At 42.2% G+C, this 18,633-nt stretch overlaps 1 protein-coding gene across 2 annotated transcripts in view; it reads right to left on the bottom strand.

The window, feature by feature from the left end:
- LOC135247708 (integrin alpha-M-like) overlaps window positions 1-18,633 on the bottom strand; it is a 157,874-nt gene that overhangs the window by 125,491 nt on the left and 13,750 nt on the right. For both annotated transcript variants that reach the window (XM_064321478.1, XM_064321479.1), the window contains exon 2: window positions 15,605-15,725. In XM_064321478.1, the coding sequence (XP_064177548.1) occupies window positions 15,605-15,725 (121 nt within the window). The remainder of the gene's footprint in view (window positions 1-15,604; window positions 15,726-18,633) is intronic.

Raw genomic sequence — 18,633 nt, 5'->3', positions numbered from 1 at the left:
TCACTTTTAGTTCAAGTTGAATACTTTATTTCATTTCCAAACAAAGTTGTTGGGCAATTACTTTTGTGTAGTTCACATAAAATAAACCCAATTTTTAATTGGTTGTAGCTTACTACCAACACTCTGATTCAATCACTACACCTGTCTTAGCAGTGTTAGGGGTACATTTAGCAAGGTATGAGAGTTCTTACTGCCTCTAGGATTATGACATTAGTTATAGTGCAAGTATTTTTTTGGTGGTGAAATTTGTAAAATGCAGAATCCCTCATTTTCCACTTTTTGGTAACCTAAACTTTAAAAAAAAAAAAAACCTTTGGCAGTTTACCACTTACTTTTGTACCATTTCAGGTTGTTCACTGGACTTGAACTGCTTAAATTTCAATAAAACTAGAAAAATTGAGGTGTTCTAAACTCTAGATCAGTTGTATATATACATCTCATAAAAAACACGTTTTCAACGTACAAAAATGCCAAGTTACTAAAAAGTATTGATATCAAAATGACGCCAAGTTACGATACTACAAACAATATAGGCTATCTTGCCTCACCGAAATGACATAAGATGTATCTCAAAGCAATGCTACCCAATATTTCCTCAGTTCTTTCAAGTCACTTGGCCCTGTGTTTTCTAATATTACCATTTCACAATGTCATGCAAACTTTCTGTCAGATCAAAGAGACAAATATTTTGAATTGCCTCATGGAACACATTGAACATTGTACATTGAAATTAATGTATAAATTCATTAATGTACAGAACTGCTGCTGAGCAACGACAGGAAGCACATTTCTCCAGAAAACATGTTTATACTTGCTTCTGAACTGAATTTGAGTACATGTGCAAGTTATTGTATATTTGCTACGTACAATAAATACTGCATGTAAAACACATATTGTACATACATACATAGAGAACTTCTTTATCCGCATGGGGACATTTCCCTGGCAGCATCTTACATTCACATTCACGAACACACTTGTACCAAGAAACATACTATCATTCACGCAACAGAAAGCCTGGGCAGCGAAATACATAGGCCTACATACCAATACAAATTGGACATACACACACCTATTCAATCAATCTTGACTGTGAGAGAGCCATCCACACATATGTTTGGCCTGTCCATGTAGTGCATGCTTATACACAGGGCCAAGTGACTTGAAAGAACTGAGGAAATATTGGGTAGCATTGCTTTGAGATACATCTTATGTCATTTCGGTGAGGCAAGATAGCCTATATTGTTTGTAGTATCGTAACTTGGCGTCATTTTGATATCAATACTTTTTAGTAACTTGGCATTTTTGTACGTTGAAAATGTGTTTTTTATGAGATATCAGTTCTTTTTGCAAAGCGTTTTATTATGAGAGTGAGAAATGCGACCCTGCAAGAAACGGTTGTGGATTATGGCTATCGTTGTGTGAATCTGTACAGTCTGATGAGCGTGTACCGTTCAGCAGTTTCGGTTTGCTATATATGTAAAACAGTGGCTGTGAGAAAGGATGCAGTGGCGTAAGCGTAAACGCATCAGAAACCCAGATGGAAATTGGTATGTACTCACGGATTTGACGTCCATCCAACGAGCCTTGACTGACAAAATAATCAACACGCCCGTAGAATTATAACTCCCTAGGTCGCAACTTGTGTAGCCTTCTGTCCTGCTCCGTTTGTTATTTCGTGGAGATGCACTTTTAGTGTTTGTAAGGTTTATCCTTCTGTCCTGCTCCATTGTCTGTTATTTCGTGGAGATGCACTTTTAGTGTTTGTAAGGTTTATAAGGCATTTTGATAGGCTTATCTGCAGGTAGGAGTCCTCTTCGCTGTTTTGCTAAACTAGAACCGGAAAACATGATAGTGGAGAATAGGAGCAGACGCATATGTCCCAGCAGGCTTTGCATATGAGAGAGTGTGAGAGAAATTAAAATGAAATTACGAAATTCCGTAGTTGAAACAATATGTTTTTAGCAGAATGGGCATGTAGGTGAAGGTTGACATGATCACGGAGTGTAGTGCGAAGTAAATGGAGTGACCATGAGCGAGTTTATATTCCTTATCAAATGGTATATATAACAGTCGGTATTGAACGTTAGTTGTTGAAGTGTCGGGTTAAATAACGTTGGACATATTATTTACCTGTGATGTAATGTAATCTATTGCACGAATGTGTTTTTCTCATGTTCAGTGCTAGTAGTTATACTTATGAGTGAATCATGATGTTAAATGTAATGTTTTAATGCGGAGTTGCAGAATGTACGTAAGTAGTAATTGTTTTTAGCGTATGTGGCTAGATAGAAAACAGAGCGAGGTAACATGAATGTAGAAATAGAAACGTGGCGTTTGCTGATATGAAAGTTTTGTACGGTAGCCAAGTGAAGAGATATAGTTAGTAGAAATGGCACAGTGGTGAACTGGTGTAACTTTTAAATAAAAGGAATACATTTGCGTCATGAAATGCATATGGGTGGCCGTGAGTGAGTGAGGTTTACCAGTCTGTGACTTCGTTAGCTAATGCCATAGCTATGCAATGCGTGAAATATCATTAGCAAACCTGCCGGTGGTTTTAAAGAACACAGGCCAGTAAGCACAGAAGAGCTCCCGTTGAATCCATATGGCTTAGCAATATTGTAGCCGGTTAATAACTGAACGTACAGACGGTGTCATAATGCATATTGCTTAGCAATATTGCAGCCGGTTAATAACTGAACGGTGAACGGCGGGTAGATATGGTGCAAAAGCAATACTAGAAGGCTAGTAGACAATTATTAGTGAGGGTTGAAGCAGGTTAAAGAAATGTGTTCCTAGCTGGGCTTGAACCTACGACCCCGCGTTCCCAAGACTGTAACCTTACCCACTAGGCCACAGGCGGACTAGCTGTTTAAACTGGGAATGTTTCAGAGTAAAAACGTATGGGTATTTTGCGTGTGTATGCGCGTTTTTGATTGGGTCGTGTAGGGCAGATTTGGCTGGTGTCAGTGAAATGTCCAATGGGGAGACATGTTGTTAGTGGGATAGGCGGCAGGAAAAATAAGAATGAGAAGAAGAAGAAAGAGAAGAAGAAGAAGAAGAAGAAGAAGGAGAAAACGCAAAATCCCCTTAGTTTGGGGCTTTATTGTGTGGACATGTGAAGTTGTTTATGAATTCTGTCTGTTGAAATGGGGTCAGAATGTACAGAATTTAATGTTTTTAAGGGCTGAGTGTCTGTGGCTGTTGTGGTTATTTCTGTGGGGAACCCTGAAAAGTGCCAAACTCTCGGTGCTGTATAGGTATGGGGGCATGCCCCCGCCAAGGCGTAACTTGGCGGGATGGCATACCTGCCATCCCAATACATTATATATATATATATACACTCACTTTTATTAGGTACACCTGTTCAACTGTTCGTTAACGTAAATATCTAAGTGCATTTAGGCATGTAGACACGGTCAAGACAATCTGCTGAAGTTCAAACCAAGCATCAGAATGGGGAAGAAAGGGAATTTTAGTGACTTTGAATGTGGCATGGTTGTTGGTGCCAGATGGGCTAGTTTGAGTATTTCAGAAACGTCTGATCTACTCGGATTTTCACACACAAGAATCTCTAGGGTTTACAGAGAATGGTCCGAAAAAGAGAAAATATCTAGTGAGCGGCAGTTCTCTGGGTGAAAATGTCTTGTTGATGGCAGAGATCAGAGGAGAATGGCCAGACTGGTTCAAGCTGATAGAAAGGCAACAGTAACTCAAATAACCACTCGTTACAACCAAGGTATCCAGAAGAGCATCTCTAAATGCACAACACGTTGAACCTTGAAGCAGATGGGCTACAGCAGCAGAATACCACACCGGGTACTAGCAATGTGTACCTAATAATATATATATACATACATACAGTTGAGGCCAAAGGATTGCATACACCTAAGCTAAAGACATTCAAATTCAATTTTTCACAGCTCCACAAATTTCATGTTACCATACATTTTCTGTGTTAAGTCAATTAGGGTATATACTTTATTTCTATGAGAGGGAATTTCAAAATAATAGCTTAGAGACAGATTTATTTAAGCTTTTATGTACTATATCAGATTTTCTGTGGGTCAAAAGTTTACATACACTTTGTTAGTATTTGGTGGCATTGCCTTTGAATTGCTTAACTTGAATCAAACGCTTGGGGTAGCCTTCCACAAGCTTCTCACCATACTTTGCTGGAATTTTTGCCCATACCTCCTGACAGAACTGGTGTAACTCAGTCAGGTTTGTGGGCCTCCTTGCTCAGACATGCTTTTTCAGTTCAGTCTACAAATTTTCTATGGGATTCAGGTCAGGGCTTTGTGAATGTTACTCCGATACTTTCACTTTGTTGTCTTTAAGCCATTTTGTTACAACTTTGGAGGTATGCTTAGGATCACTGTCCTGCTGGAAGGTCCAGTTGCAACCAAGTTTTAACTTTCTAGCTGATGTCTTGAGGTGTTGCTTCAGTATTTCTAGATAATCCTCCTTCCTCATGATGCCATCTATTTTCTGAAGTGCACCAGTCCCTTTTCCAGCAAAGAACCACCACAACATGATGTCATCTCCATGCATCACAGTTGGGATGGTGTTCTTTAGATTAAAAGCCTCACCCTTTTTCCTCCATACATAGCGCTGATCATTATGGATAAACAGTTCTTTTTTTTGTTTCATCTGGCCAGAGAACACTCCTCCAAAAGGCTAGGTCTTTGTCCTGGTGATCACCTGCAAACTTCATTCTGGCTTTTTTTATGCTAGTCTTGGAGTAGGGGATTCTTTCTTGCGTGACAGCCTTTCAGGCCATGGCGATGTAGGATTCTCTTAAGTGCATGAACCTGGATAACGCCTTCTGGCATCATAAATCACTACAATTTGTCGTTACCAAAGATCTCCGTAATTTCCGAAGCCGACTCAGTTTTCTTTATTTTATTAATGAGGGGAGGCCCTGAACTTTGAGTAGCATGTATCTTTAGTCATTCGGGTACAATCTATGGTGCTTTAACTATGTCAATAAAAATGCCCAAATTTGCGCATCGGGGAGCAATGGAGGACAGTGCCACAGTTCATGCTAAAGTCTGTTAGTTTGAGAGGATGAATAATTCCTTTTCTTTGGCATGGATCCATTTGAAGACAATATCGGGTGAGTTTGTTTAGTCTTTGAATCCGTTATTATGCTGAGAAATTGCTAAACCATTTTTTATTGATAGTATTTGCGTTTCTCTGCAAACACGCAAAAACAAGCTGGTATAATAAAAAAAACAATAACAAAACAATGACGTTAAATATATACGTATATTAGGGCTGTCAATCAATTAAAATATTTAATTGCGATTAATTGCATGATTGTCCATAGTTAATCGCGATTAATCGCTAATTCATCACACATTTTTTATCTGTTCAAAATGTACCTTAAAGGGATATTTTTCAAGTGTTTAATACTCTTATCAACATGGGAGTGGACAAATATGCTTGCTTTATGCAAATGTATGTTTGTTTATTATTGGAAATCAATTAACAACCCAAAACAAATGACAAATATTGCCCAGAAACCCTCAAAGGTACTGCATTTAGCATAAAAAATATGCTCAAATCATAACATGGCAAACTCAAGCCCAACAGGCAACAACAGATGGGCATATTGACCTGCTAAATTTAACATTACTTAGTAATATGAGTACTCACACAATGTAGTGTGTCCAACTTTACGCTTATAAAGGTTCACAAAAACATCCCATTTTTTTAAGCATTAACACAAAACGATGGACCCCAATGCATCGCAACAACAGACACATTGTACAACAGGTACATTGGTCAGCTAAATTTTCCATTACTCCAAGATCATTCCCTGGATCCCTCACACTTCTAAAACAAATCACACAATGTAATTGTGTCCAACCTCACATAGGGAAAATAAAGGCTCACAAAAACATCCCCTTGCACGCACTATCGGTGGTGAGTGTGCTGACTTTATGTTCAATGTTCCACTGTTTGGCTACTTGCATACGTAAAGTGCTCGGCGCACGCTTCAGCAAAATGCCTCTCCTCTGTCTTCATAACAGGCAAAGCATGTGACCGAAGTTCCCACTGCTGGTCAAAATAATGTGCTGTTACCCCTAAGTAACTGTAATTGCTGAGTGAAGTCCAATAGCCTCCGGTGAGTGCAACCGTCGTAGTGAGTCACAACTCCTCCGCTACTTTTGCTTTCTCGTCTTCATACAAGTTGTGTATCTTCGATAGAGTGGTGGCTCTCGAAGGCAATTCATAAGCAGTTGTTGGATGCGATCTGAATTATTTCACGCAGACCCTCGTCCTCCACAATGTTAATTGGCCTGCAAGCTGTAGCCACCCATTTAGCTATTGCTGTTGAAAGCTTGCTGCTTGTAGAGTTGTCCAGGGGTTTTCCTCGCACACTATCAAGCGTGGTCTGCCGCAAGCGAGATATTTTGGGGCTAACGCGGCTGTCTGCATTAGCTGTGTGCTTGGCTAGCAAATGGTATTTGAGACTAGATGTACTCCGGTGGTAACACAATTTACATCGACAGTAACTGCAAATAACTTTGGTCTTGTCGACAGACCCATCTGGCAGGGCTTTGTAGCCGAATTTGCCATTCAAAATACGTTTTTCTTTATCCAGTGCTGCTTGCTATCACCATCCGACTTAACGTTAATGCTAGCTGATTCCTAAGCTAAGGGTTGGGTAAATGGTCATCATAACAGAACGTGCGTTAATGCGTCAAGAACATTAGTGGCATTAAAATGAATTTGCGTTAATGCGTTATTGCGTTAACAGTGACAGCCCTAATATATATATATATATATATATATATATATATATATATATATATATATATATATATATATATATATATATATAGTATTTCAATTGTGCTTTTGGAATAAAAACATATTTCTATCAACATTTTTAGGTCTAGTGTCCTTTCTGGTGCAAGGCTCAGGCGCCAGGCTTTTCATGTACATACTGCCACATTGTAAAGCAATAGCAAGTTCAACTGACATGATATTTGGTGTGGGTACTACATACACCCTGGACTTACATTGCAGGGTGTTTTCATTGAGGTGAGACATGTACTTTTGGAAATACATTTGTGGTGTGGGGATGGCTGGTTTAAGCAGCCACACCTGCCCTGGGTCAAGCTAATTAGACCTGGCCAATTGGATAATTGGTTAAGAATGAGATAATTGGCCAGGCTAATTGGACCCAGGAACAGGAGTGGCTGCACCTGTGCATAGTGAGGTAATCAGTGCGCACAGGTTAAATCTGCCATCCCCACCCACACAAGGGAGCCTCTCTGTCATGACAGTGTTAACATCTGCTCCTTGGCAGTAACATCTTGCCAACCCTTGTAAATAAATCTGGACTGCTTGAACATCATCTCCCTGTGTCTCTGTGCCCTGGTCAGTCAGAATCTCTTTCGGGATTCCGACACAGGGAGATGATGTTCAAGCAGTCCAGATTTATTTACAAGGTTTGGCAAGATGTTACTGCCAAGGAGCAGATAGTCCCTGAACCAGACAGGTGGAGCCCTTGCTCTCTGAGGGCGAGCCTGCTGAGGAGCAGGACCTGGAGGCAGCGGGGTGTTAACCCCCAACTCTCCAGTCCCCGGAACAGGCTGCCAGCTGAGAGATGCAGCGGGGAACAGGGATGATGCAGGGCCTGTCGGGGCCCGAACCCTGTGCAGGCGGTTCGAGTGCCACCGAGTCCCATCGTCCAGTCTGTAGGTGGCCGGTCCTAGCTGCCGAGTCACCTGTCGAGGCACTGACCAGTATGACTGCAGCTTGTTCTTGCGGTGTGCATGTTTGATCCGGACCCAGTCCCCTGCGGACAGGGAGGGGTCCCGTACTCTGCGCGAGGTGTCAAACCTCTGTTTCATCTGTGCCTGTGAGCTGCGGACCTGTACTTTGGCTTTTTGGAGACCTGGGCTCACACGTGCAGGGGCTGGCTTGGCTCTCAGGCAGTCCAGTGGTTGTTTTAGTTCCCGGCCTATCATGAGCAGGGCCGGTGACACCCCCATGGTAGAGTGCTTGGATGCCCGGATTGTCAAGAGGGTTTGATTGAGTGCAGCACTGAAGGTTTTCCCCTCCTCCAAACAGGCTCGTATTCCGTTTTTAAGGTTTTTATTCAGTCTTTCTACCCCCCCATTACTCTCCGGGTGGTACACTGCTGTCCTGATGTGCTTGATGGACCGCCGTGACAAGAACTCTGAGAACTCAGACGATATGAATTGGGGCCCATTGTCCGACGTGACGGTGCTAGCCTGCCCCCAGCGCCCGAAAAGCTTGTCCAGGCAGGTGATGATGGCGTGTGTGGTAATGGAGCCCAGCTCAAAGGCTTCCGGCCATTTCAAGTGGACGAACTGCGTGTGCAGGTGCCCCGTGAAGCTCGCCGCAGAGGTCAATCTGAATATGCTCCCATGGCGCGGATGGCCATTGGAGTGGGGTGAGGGGTGCTGTAGCTGGCTGGCCCGTTTTCCCGCTCAAAAGGCAGCAGGTGCAGTTTTTCACCAGCTCCTCTACGTCGTAGTCGATGCGAGGCCACCACACTGTGTCTCTGCAGCGCTGCTTCACCTTGACCACTCCCAGGTGGCCTTCATGTGCCATGTGTAGGACTCTGGTCCTCAGTGTCTCTGGTATAACCGCCCGCCAGGGTGGGGGCGGTGAGGCTGAAATGGGCCAGAGTGGGTGGGGATGTGAGCTGCCGTTTAATGATGCGCACGGCCTCCTGGCAGGCCGGGGTCCAGTCCCAAACAGCATCCTTGCGAAGCAGCTGGCGCAGAGGGGCTATTGCGTCGGAGTAGTGTGGCAGGAAACGGAGGTAGTAGGTAGCCATCCCCAGGAACGAGGACAGCTGGGACGGTGACCGTGGGTCTGGAAGGGACAGAATGGTCTCAGTGTGAGACATGATCGGAGTGATGCCCGCCCTGGAGAGCCTGAAGCCCAGGAACTCGACCTCCTCGGCCCCAAACACACACTTCTCCGCGTTCAGGGTGACGTTGTGCTGTCTGAAGCGCTGGAAGACCTGCTCCAGGCGAGCGTCGTGCAGTGCGGTGGAGGGCGCGTGCACCACCACATCGTCCAGGTAGATGGAGACCCCCGGAATGCCAGCCAGGATGAGTGACATTATTTTCTGGAAACAGCTTGGGGCCGAGGACAATACAAACGCCATGCGCTTATATCTGAACACCCCCACATGCATGACGAAGGCTGTGAGGTCTCTGCTGGTCGGCGCCAGGGGAACCTGCAGATATCCATGCCGTAAGTCCATCTTGCTAAAGACTGTAGAGCCATGAAAATGGCTGGTGAGCTCCTCTGCGGTGGGGAGAGGGTACTTGTCAGGGATAATGGCTTTGTTGACGTCCGTCAGGTCGACGCAGAGACAGAGTCCACCCCCCCTCTTCCTGGCTACCACCAGGTTGGACACCCAGGGTGAGGCGTTGACTGATTCAATGACATCGGCCTTCGCGAGGCGACGAAGCTCCTCCCCCACCGCGTCACGGAGGGCCAGGGGAATGCGCCGTAATGGCTGAATAACTGGCCGTACAGATGAGTCCAGCGTAGGTTGGTGTACGAACCCGGACATTCACCCCAGGCCCTCAAACAGCTTCGGGTGGCGGTCAGGCCAGGAGGTTGTGACCTGTAGGACCCGCAGGCCCCCAGCATCAGTCAGAGAAAAGTTCAGTGCGTGGAAGAGGTCTAGGCCCATTATGTTAGCTCCCGTACGTGTGATGTAGAATTTAGCATCAGGAGCACGTTGGCAGTTATACTCCACCGGGAGACAGGCCACACCCAAAGTGGAGATAGGGGCATTGCCGTAGCCTGACAAGGAGTTAGCAGCTACATCAAGGGACACGTGACTGAAATAGCGTTCATACGTGGTTTCATTTAGGAGGGACACTTCAGCCCCGGTATCAATGAGGAGCGGTATGGAGGCTCCGCCCACACGGCATGTGCAATGCCTGAATGTGGCCCGCTGGTTCTGCACTATGTTTATAGGAACAGCAGCAGAGGGTGACTGTGCAGGCGGGGAGTGGCACCAGCGTGCAAAATGATTCAGTTTATGACATTTTTTTCTTTTTCACGGGGTAATGGCCCCCGGACCCCCCTACAAAAAGTGGATGCTGTAATTGTAATCCCCCCCCCCCCCTTCTCAAAATTAAACTACATACCCTATAGGAAAAGCAACATTTTTGTTGTTGCCCACCCAAATAATCCAAATGCCCACCCAAAGATAACATCCTAGTAACACCTCTGATTGGTACCTGATGCCTCCAACTCCTTCACCAGTTTTTTTTTGTTGTTGTCTTGGGTGTTCAGTTGAACCTTTTGGACCAAAGTTCATTCAGCCCTGGGATTTAATTTGTGCCTCCTTCCTGAATGATGCAGTGTCTGTGTGGCCCCATGATTTTTATATTTGCATACAATTGTTTGTACAGATGCTCATGGTACCTTCAGTTGTTTGGAAATTGCTTCTAAAAAATTGTGGACTTGTGGAGGTCCACAAATTTTTTTCTGAGGACTTGTCTGAGTTTGTTTGGATTTTCACATGGTATTAAGGGCAAAAAGGCAGTGGCTCTAAAGGTAGACCCTTAAATACAGCCACAGGTGGCAAATAACTCCCAATTAACTCCTAATTATGACAATGGCCAATCAGAAGTTTCATTACATCAATTTCTGGAATCTTCCAGATTGTTTATAGAGACAATCAAATTGGTGTATGTACACTTTTGACCCACTGATATAGTGAAATAAAGCTGTCTCTAATCGATTGTTTTAAAATGACCTCTGATATGAACAAAGTAGATGTCCTAATTAATTTTTTAATATTTTTTTTGAATACTTGAGTTTGAATATATTTAGCCTAGGTGTATGTAAACTTTTGGCCTCAACTTTAAATTTCACAGTCTATCAAATGAGTGGTAACAAGCACCAGGACAATATAACTGACACAATGCAATTATATTCTGACTTATAAACCAGCTGCTCAGAGGCATAGTCAGAAATATGTACCAGATGCAGATAAAGGTCAAAGAACTTCCTCCTTCACTGAGGTGCTGCAAGAGGCAACTGCCTGTTCACAAGAGGAAGTGATATCCTTAGTATTCTTAAAAAGGAGAAGTATCCAAGCAAAAGTATTTTGAAAGCTGTAGCTCTAAATATAGAGTGGGAGACTGTTGCATACTTTGGTCATTCTTAACAGGAGTAGGTCTACTACATGGTTCAAACTGCAGTATTCAGCAGTTGTAGGACAATGATATTGTCCATTAGAAGGACAATATCAGTCATGAGAAGCAGGGACGTGAGTTTACAATGAGTCTAACGTGGAGTTTGATGTTGAATGGGCTTCTATTGGATGGGGGGGGGGGTGTTTGCTTACACGGGTATATCTAAATATCTAAATATTGAAGCAAGCAACCTAAAAACTGTCTGGGGTGCACACAAATTTGGCTCAACCTAGAACATCTGAACCTAAGATGTACTTAGGTCGCACTATTACTACTTCCACTGCTACAAACTTTATTGATATAATTTCAGAATACTTTGATTTAGACGTTTCAGCTTCCTCTCTGTCTATTGATGATCTAGCGGAGGGATTGGCTACTGCACTACGTAAAACCCTTGATGTAGAGGCTCCATTAAAAAGTAAAAAAGTTAGAGAGCAGACTTGCACCTAGGTATACTGATCATACAGAGGCTCTCAAACAGAAGTCTCATGAACTAGAATGCAAGTGGAATTCCATTAAACTGCAGGTATATCACCTAGCATGGAAAGAGAATCTTGGTGCCTATAAGCATTCTCTCTCCAATGCAAGGTCTACTTACTTTTTAAAACTTATACAAGAAAATCTGAATAATACCCAGTTCCTATTCAGAACAGTTGCTGATCTAATAATCATGCAGCAACTAAACCTCAATTTCCAGCTTCTTGTAGCAGCAATGATTTCTTGACTTCATTTTGCAGTAAAATAATAGGAATTTAAAAAATGTGTCTGCTTCCACATTAGTCAACAACAGCTTTATAGATATAACAGACCTGTCTCCTTGACACATAGAATGACTGGAATCCTTTCCTCTCATACTTCTGAGTGAACTAGTCAAACTAGTTTCTTCTTCCAGCTCAACCACCTGCACTCTTGACCCCATAACCATAGAGCTACTGAAGGAGCTACTGCCTGTTCTCAGCAAACCAATTCTTAATTTAATTAACTCTTCACTATTATCTGGCTATGTTCCAATATCTTTTAAGAAGGCAGAATTCGAGCCACTGCTCAAGAGATCAAATTTGCATCAGACAGACTTGGCTAACTATAGATCTATTTCAAACCTCCCATTTCTATAAAAAGGTTATTGAGAAATGTGTAGCACAACAACTATCTTCTTTCCTACAGGATAACAATGTGTATGAGAGGTTTCAGTCTGGTCTTTGGAAGCATTATAGTACTGAGACAGACTTTGCCTGAGTATTGAACTATCTGTTTCTCACCCTTGATTGTGGATGTATCTCTGTTCTTTTCCTGCTTGATCTGAGTGCTGCTTTTGATACCATTGACAACTATATCCTTCTCCATAGTTTATGAAAATCAGTTGGTGTCACTGGGCAAGCCCTTACATGGTTTAAATCCTATCTCACTGACAGATTTCAGGCTGTTAATTAAACAATAAGTCCTCTAAGTATTCCAGGGTAAACTTTGGAGTACCCCAAGGATCTGTGTTGGGTCCTTTGCTTTTTTCCCTTGTGGGGGCATCATAAGCAGTCATGGTGTTAACTACCACTGCTATGCGGATGACACCCAACATTATATACCTTTCAAACCAGGAGAAGTTGATCCACTAGCCAAGTTAGAGACCTGTCTTAAAGATGCAATGGTTTGGATGAAGCAAAATTTACTCATGTTGAATTCTGATAAAACTGATGCTCGTAGTAGCTCCCAAATCTCTTAGAGATAATTTCTCAATTTTTACTTAAATATAAATGGCTTCTCTGTCACCTCCCTTCAAAGCAGTTATTAAACTTTTGATTCAGATCTCTCCTTTCAGGCCCACATTAATAATATCATATTAGAGTGGTCTTCTTCCACCTAAAGAACATATCTAAATTTTGAAAGGTGTTGTCACCCCAGGATGCTGAAAAAATGGTTTATGCATTTGTATCCTCTTGGCTTGATTACTGTAATGTTATATTGTCAAACGTCTACAACTTGTACTGTTCAGAATGCAGCTGCTAGGGTTCTTACTTGAACTAGGAAATGGGAACATATCAGTCCAGTGTTTAAATCTCTTCACAGGCTGCCTGATAAATCTAGAATCGACTATAAGATGTTGCTGTTTACATATAAAGCTTTAAATGGTTTAGCCCCTGACTATCTAGCCTTCTCTCATAGAGCTCTTCTGTTATGGAACAATCTCCCTATGTAGGCTTCAGACACGCTCTCTGTCTTTAAGTGAAGGCTTAAAATTTACCTCTTTAGTCAGTTTTATAGTTTGCCATTCCTATAGTCCTATAATCCTGTTAAATGGTCAAGTACAATCACAGAGTTTATTAAATGAAATATGCATGTCTGGGCTGGGTAGGGACCTTAGCATTAAGTGTCAAGCTCGCATCAACCGAGCGGACACACTAGTTGGCTTAGCCTTGATAGGTTTGAACAATTAAGTTACATTACATTACATTACAGGCATTTGGCAGACGCTCTTATCCAGAGCGACGTACAACAAAGTGTATAACCATAACCAGGAACAAGTATGACGAAACCCCTAGAGAGAAGTACCGGTCCAAGTACAGGGAACAACCGCATAGTTCAACTTGGACCCTGATGGTTAAACTGATTAACACTAACAACGAGAACGGCAACAACGCAATCTATGGAAAAATAAAAATAAATAAAAATACAAGTAGTCGTTAAGACAGGCGCATCAACTAAGTAACCTATGAAACAGCTGCCTAGTTACAACCCTAAGTTTAGTCATTTACAGGGGGGAAGGGAGGGATGGAGAGAGGTGCAGCCTGAAGAAGAAGTTCCTTCATGTACCTTAACTTCATCTGAACACACATTCCCACTCTATGACTTCCCACACTCACACTCTGAAACTGTTTCCCATTGTTATAGACAAATGGCTACAAATAGAGTTCAATCACTGTTTGTAAGGATATACAATAGCCACAGATCAAAGGGGTGTCGCCGGCAGCAGGCCATCTGGGTGTCCCCGGGAAGTCTGTTGCAATGTATATTCCTACCTGGCAATGTTCACACTAGACAATAACACCACTCAACAGTATACTTAAACCCTCACTTGTGGCTGTCTCGTTGAGATTCATACGGAACGCTTGTTGTGGCACCGTGGCGAGTCTCCCTTTGCACATCGTATTAAAATCTTTTCAATTGGAAAGTGGTCCTCAGTGTGTTCACCCTTCCCAACTTGGTTCCACACGGGAGAAGTGTCAAGCTGGCCCTATGGAGTTGACACACCAGGTAGCTTAGCTGACCGTAACCCTGTCTTCTGTTGCTCTTTCCATGGGGCTCCCACCCCTTACCTCGCCCTGAGTCCAAAGACCGCTCCAGCCTGTTTCCTTGGCCTGAATCCATGGGATCGCTCTTCAGCCCTGTCCTTCACTCCATAGTCATAGACTGCTTCAGTCCTGTTCCTCCCCTGCCCATGCCTCGATGTAGCCTGGAGCTTCAGATCCATCACCCGGCTCCTCTAAACTGCAGTATTCTGAACTATACAATTTGATCTTCTATTATTCCTGTTAGCTTTCACCTCAGCTGTAATCTGTTTAACTAATTTTATTTGCTGTGATAGAGCCCCTGTAGCATTTCTGCTACATTCCATCCAGCTGCTACGTTACACCAGGTTGGCCAGTGGAGAATGGGCTGGGTTCCTCTTGAGATTTCTTCCCAATGAACAGTTTTTTCTCACCACCGTTTGAGGGTTTTCTCCCCACTGGGAGTTTTTTTTTAATCTTATGTACTTGCTATTTGGGGTTCAGGCCTCGTGTTTGCCTTGTTTACACTTTTTGCCGTTTGTTACCTTGCTACTCTGTAAAGTGTCTTTGTGACAGTTCTCTGTAAAAAGCGCAAATACGATAAAATTGAACTGAATTAATTCATTTCCACCCATTTGAACCTTGTGCCTTACTTTGTGCTCAAATATATCCGCTGTTAAATTAGCAAAAGTGGAATTGGATATGTCATAAATGCACATGCACTTTAGACCATGCACTATGATTGTTAAAATAAAGCTCTTTGTATTCAGGCACACAGAACAAGGTATGCAGCATATTAGCTAATTACTGTGGTGGCTCAAGGTATTGCAGTAAAGACTAAACATGCATCAGTTCCTGAGAATAAACCTAAATATACAATTATGATTCTTCCACATGACCCTATGTTGAGATGGTTAATAGATGGATAAACCATGTCTGTATGGTAGCCTCTGCTTTGCATATATCCATTATTCTTCATACAAGTTTTTTGACATTTTTGATGACATTTTGCTTTTACATTAATTGTGATACAATGTGTATAATACGATGGGTATAATATTATGATACATGTTGTACTGCATGGCAAAACTCATCCATAGCTGTTAGTAAAACAACACTCACCATTTCTCCGTCCCATTCATATATTGCAGAGCTCTGTATCCAAAGTATCCTGTTTCATTTGTGTTCTTCCTGAAGCGTTTGGTATTGTCGACATCAATGGTGAAAGTCATAGAAAGTGACACTGTTGACACAAGCAGATGGAAGAAAGTGGTCAGACCTGATTATGAATCATTTGAACCTCATTTGTAATTAATTTTCATGGTAATCATGCAAGACTTTTGCTGTCAGCTTATAATGCCATGAAAAAATATTAGATAAACTAAAGCCACTTTAAACACTTTAAACTTTTTGTGTTGTAATCTCACGTAGCCCTTCTCTTTATACATCCATGGCGTAGCCGCGAGACGGAGGTCTGGGCGAGATTTCAGCCCTGGTTAATAGCTGCCTCGTAATTATTCATAATTAATTAATTATTCTAAGTATTGTGTGCAGTTATGGGGACCGTACTACAAAAAGATATTGAGGCTCTGGAAAAAGTTCAAAAAGAGCAACAAAATTGATTCCTGGTATGAAAGATAAAAGCTATGAGGAAAGATTTAAAATTCTTAACGTCTTCAAGCTTAGTAAAAGGAGACTCAGGGGTGAGATTTGATTGAGGCATTTAAATTCATAAAGGGGATCAACAAAGTGAACTACAAGAGATTCTTCAGGTTGAGTTCCGTTTGTAGGACAAGGGAACATAAATTGAAATTAACCAAAGGTAGATTCCATACAGACATTAGGATTAATTTTTTCACGCAGAGTACTCAATGTGTGGAATAGCCTGCCAGGTCACGCAGGAGAGGCAGAAAATCTGGGGATCTTCAAGACTAAGCTTGATACAGTGTTAGATACTATCTAGTCTGTAGGTAATCAGTAGGCAATCAATTATATTATGTTATGTTATGATTTGTGATGATATAAAAAAGTCACTGATCAAAGGAGTGTCACTAGCAGCAGACCAAATGGGTGTCCTCGGGAAGTCTGGGTGCAATGTATATTCATTCCTGGGAACGTTCACACTTGGCAATTGTTACACCTCTTAATAGGATACGTAAACCCTCACTTGTGTCTGTCTTGTTTTGATTCGGACAGAACAACTGTCGATGTGCCATGGCGCATCTCCCTTCATGTATTGTAATAAAACCATTTCAGTTGGATAGTGGTTGTCAGTGTGTTACTTCACCGGTCCCGACTTGGTTCCACAAAGGGAGAAGATTGCCAACACTAGGAGATAGATGTACATGCTCTCTGACAAAGCATGTGATGTCAGAAACCACTTGTCCACATCACACTGCAGTTTGCCCGGTCAGCTTTACACAGACATGAGTAGGAAGAAGACATGTTGTGTGCAGCTCAACAGGCAGGCTTGTGGGCATGTAATCCACCAGCATGTGCCACTGGTGTGCAATAAGTCATTACAGTTAACGGTAACTCTCACTTCTCTGAGTAATGCTAAAGTAGGCAGTATACTCTCAACAACATGTGAACTTATCGAAAACAAACCATCAATGAACACATCCTTGAACATCATGGTCAGTATACTCAAAACAATCTCTGCATGCTTTTTTATGTCACTCAAACTGCTTGTGAACCGTGAATTCCAATATTCCAATTTTCAATATCATAAACAACACAGGATCTTCCACAGCAAAGACAGAATTTTCTGTTGAGGAAAATGTGCATGTGATGACGCCAGTAGCACCCCCACTGTATATATATTATCAGATGTTTACGGAGTTTAATTTCCATCCGTGACTGTACTGTGTCATGTAATCACGTTATATGTATGACATTAAAAATAAAATTATGTTCAGTTAGCTTTAATTTATGTTTCTCAGCAAAACGAATATGCTTAGCTAGCATATCAGCTTGCCAGTGAGCTAGGTAGGCTATCCGTGGTTAGCTCACGCATTAGCAATATGAACCACAGGGGAAGAACATTGACTACACTGATGGTCAATCAATCAGTGATGTGTAGGCTACTGGTGATTTGACAAGGCTAATTTTCGTATAACTGTCTGGTAGACCTGCTGTTAACCGAGCAAGTTATCGTCGTAGGTTTTCGCCACAGTCAGTTAATGAGCCAGTAACTGCTACTAGCTACTCCATCGCCGTTTGTGGTGTTCACTTGCTGGGTGACGCTAGCTGACCGATCGTTCGAAAATCACTTTCTACCAAATAAAAATTAACACTGTCAGCGGTGATTAACAAATCTACCAAGTATTTTAATAAATGATCTGCGTGTAAATATGACAACGCACTTTGTACAGCAAGTTTTCCACCGGGTGCATGAAGACAAAAATAATGTAGCCTACATTGAATTTCTAATTATTATTAGGCTATTATTTTTTTCTTGTAAATCATCAAAACCAATGGAGAAAAGCCAATATACGCAAGGAGCCCCCAGGACCGATTCTGAAAACCACTGCCTTAAATGCCTAGCTTGTCGGTCTCTTAAATGCTAAAAACATGTTCCTTTCTAAATGCCAAGATGGTTAATTTCGTTAAATTCTGTATGTGTGATTTCATCGTGTGTTGTATGTTATTCAGCAAATGAACCTTGAGACTCTTAATTCGCTTCGTGAAACTGAAAAAATGTTTATCCAAAATCGGGATTATAGTAGCTTTGTCACATGCGTCAAGCATGGCCCAGGTAGACATTTACGGTATGTACACGACTGACAAGCCATCAAACACGTCTGACAGATTGAATATTTGCCGGTTAAGGTTAGTTAGCTAGTCAAATGGCTTGGTAGCCGAAGTTGCGAACTGTTTTAGCATAGGCTACTGGACTACCAAATATAGCAAGCTGATTACGCTTTCTGCCAACTAATTATTTGGTTAAGTAGGCTAAAGGAAATAGTGAAAATGACTCGGCTACCGAAAAACTTAAGAGGAGGATTATTTTATGGTCGTCTAGTGCAGCTGTAAATAGCACACACCATAATGAAACCACTACGAAATGGGATGCCTGCATTTTCTGCCTTCGCACAGGTGGACCGTGGCCGGAGCCGCAATGTCAAGGCCAAGAGGCGCCACCGCCTACC

The sequence above is a fragment of the Anguilla rostrata genome, chromosome 2 (genome assembly GCF_018555375.3).
Source record: "Anguilla rostrata isolate EN2019 chromosome 2, ASM1855537v3, whole genome shotgun sequence".
NCBI lineage: Eukaryota > Metazoa > Chordata > Actinopteri > Anguilliformes > Anguillidae > Anguilla > Anguilla rostrata.
This window is presented reverse-complemented; position numbering and strand designations above follow the sequence as displayed.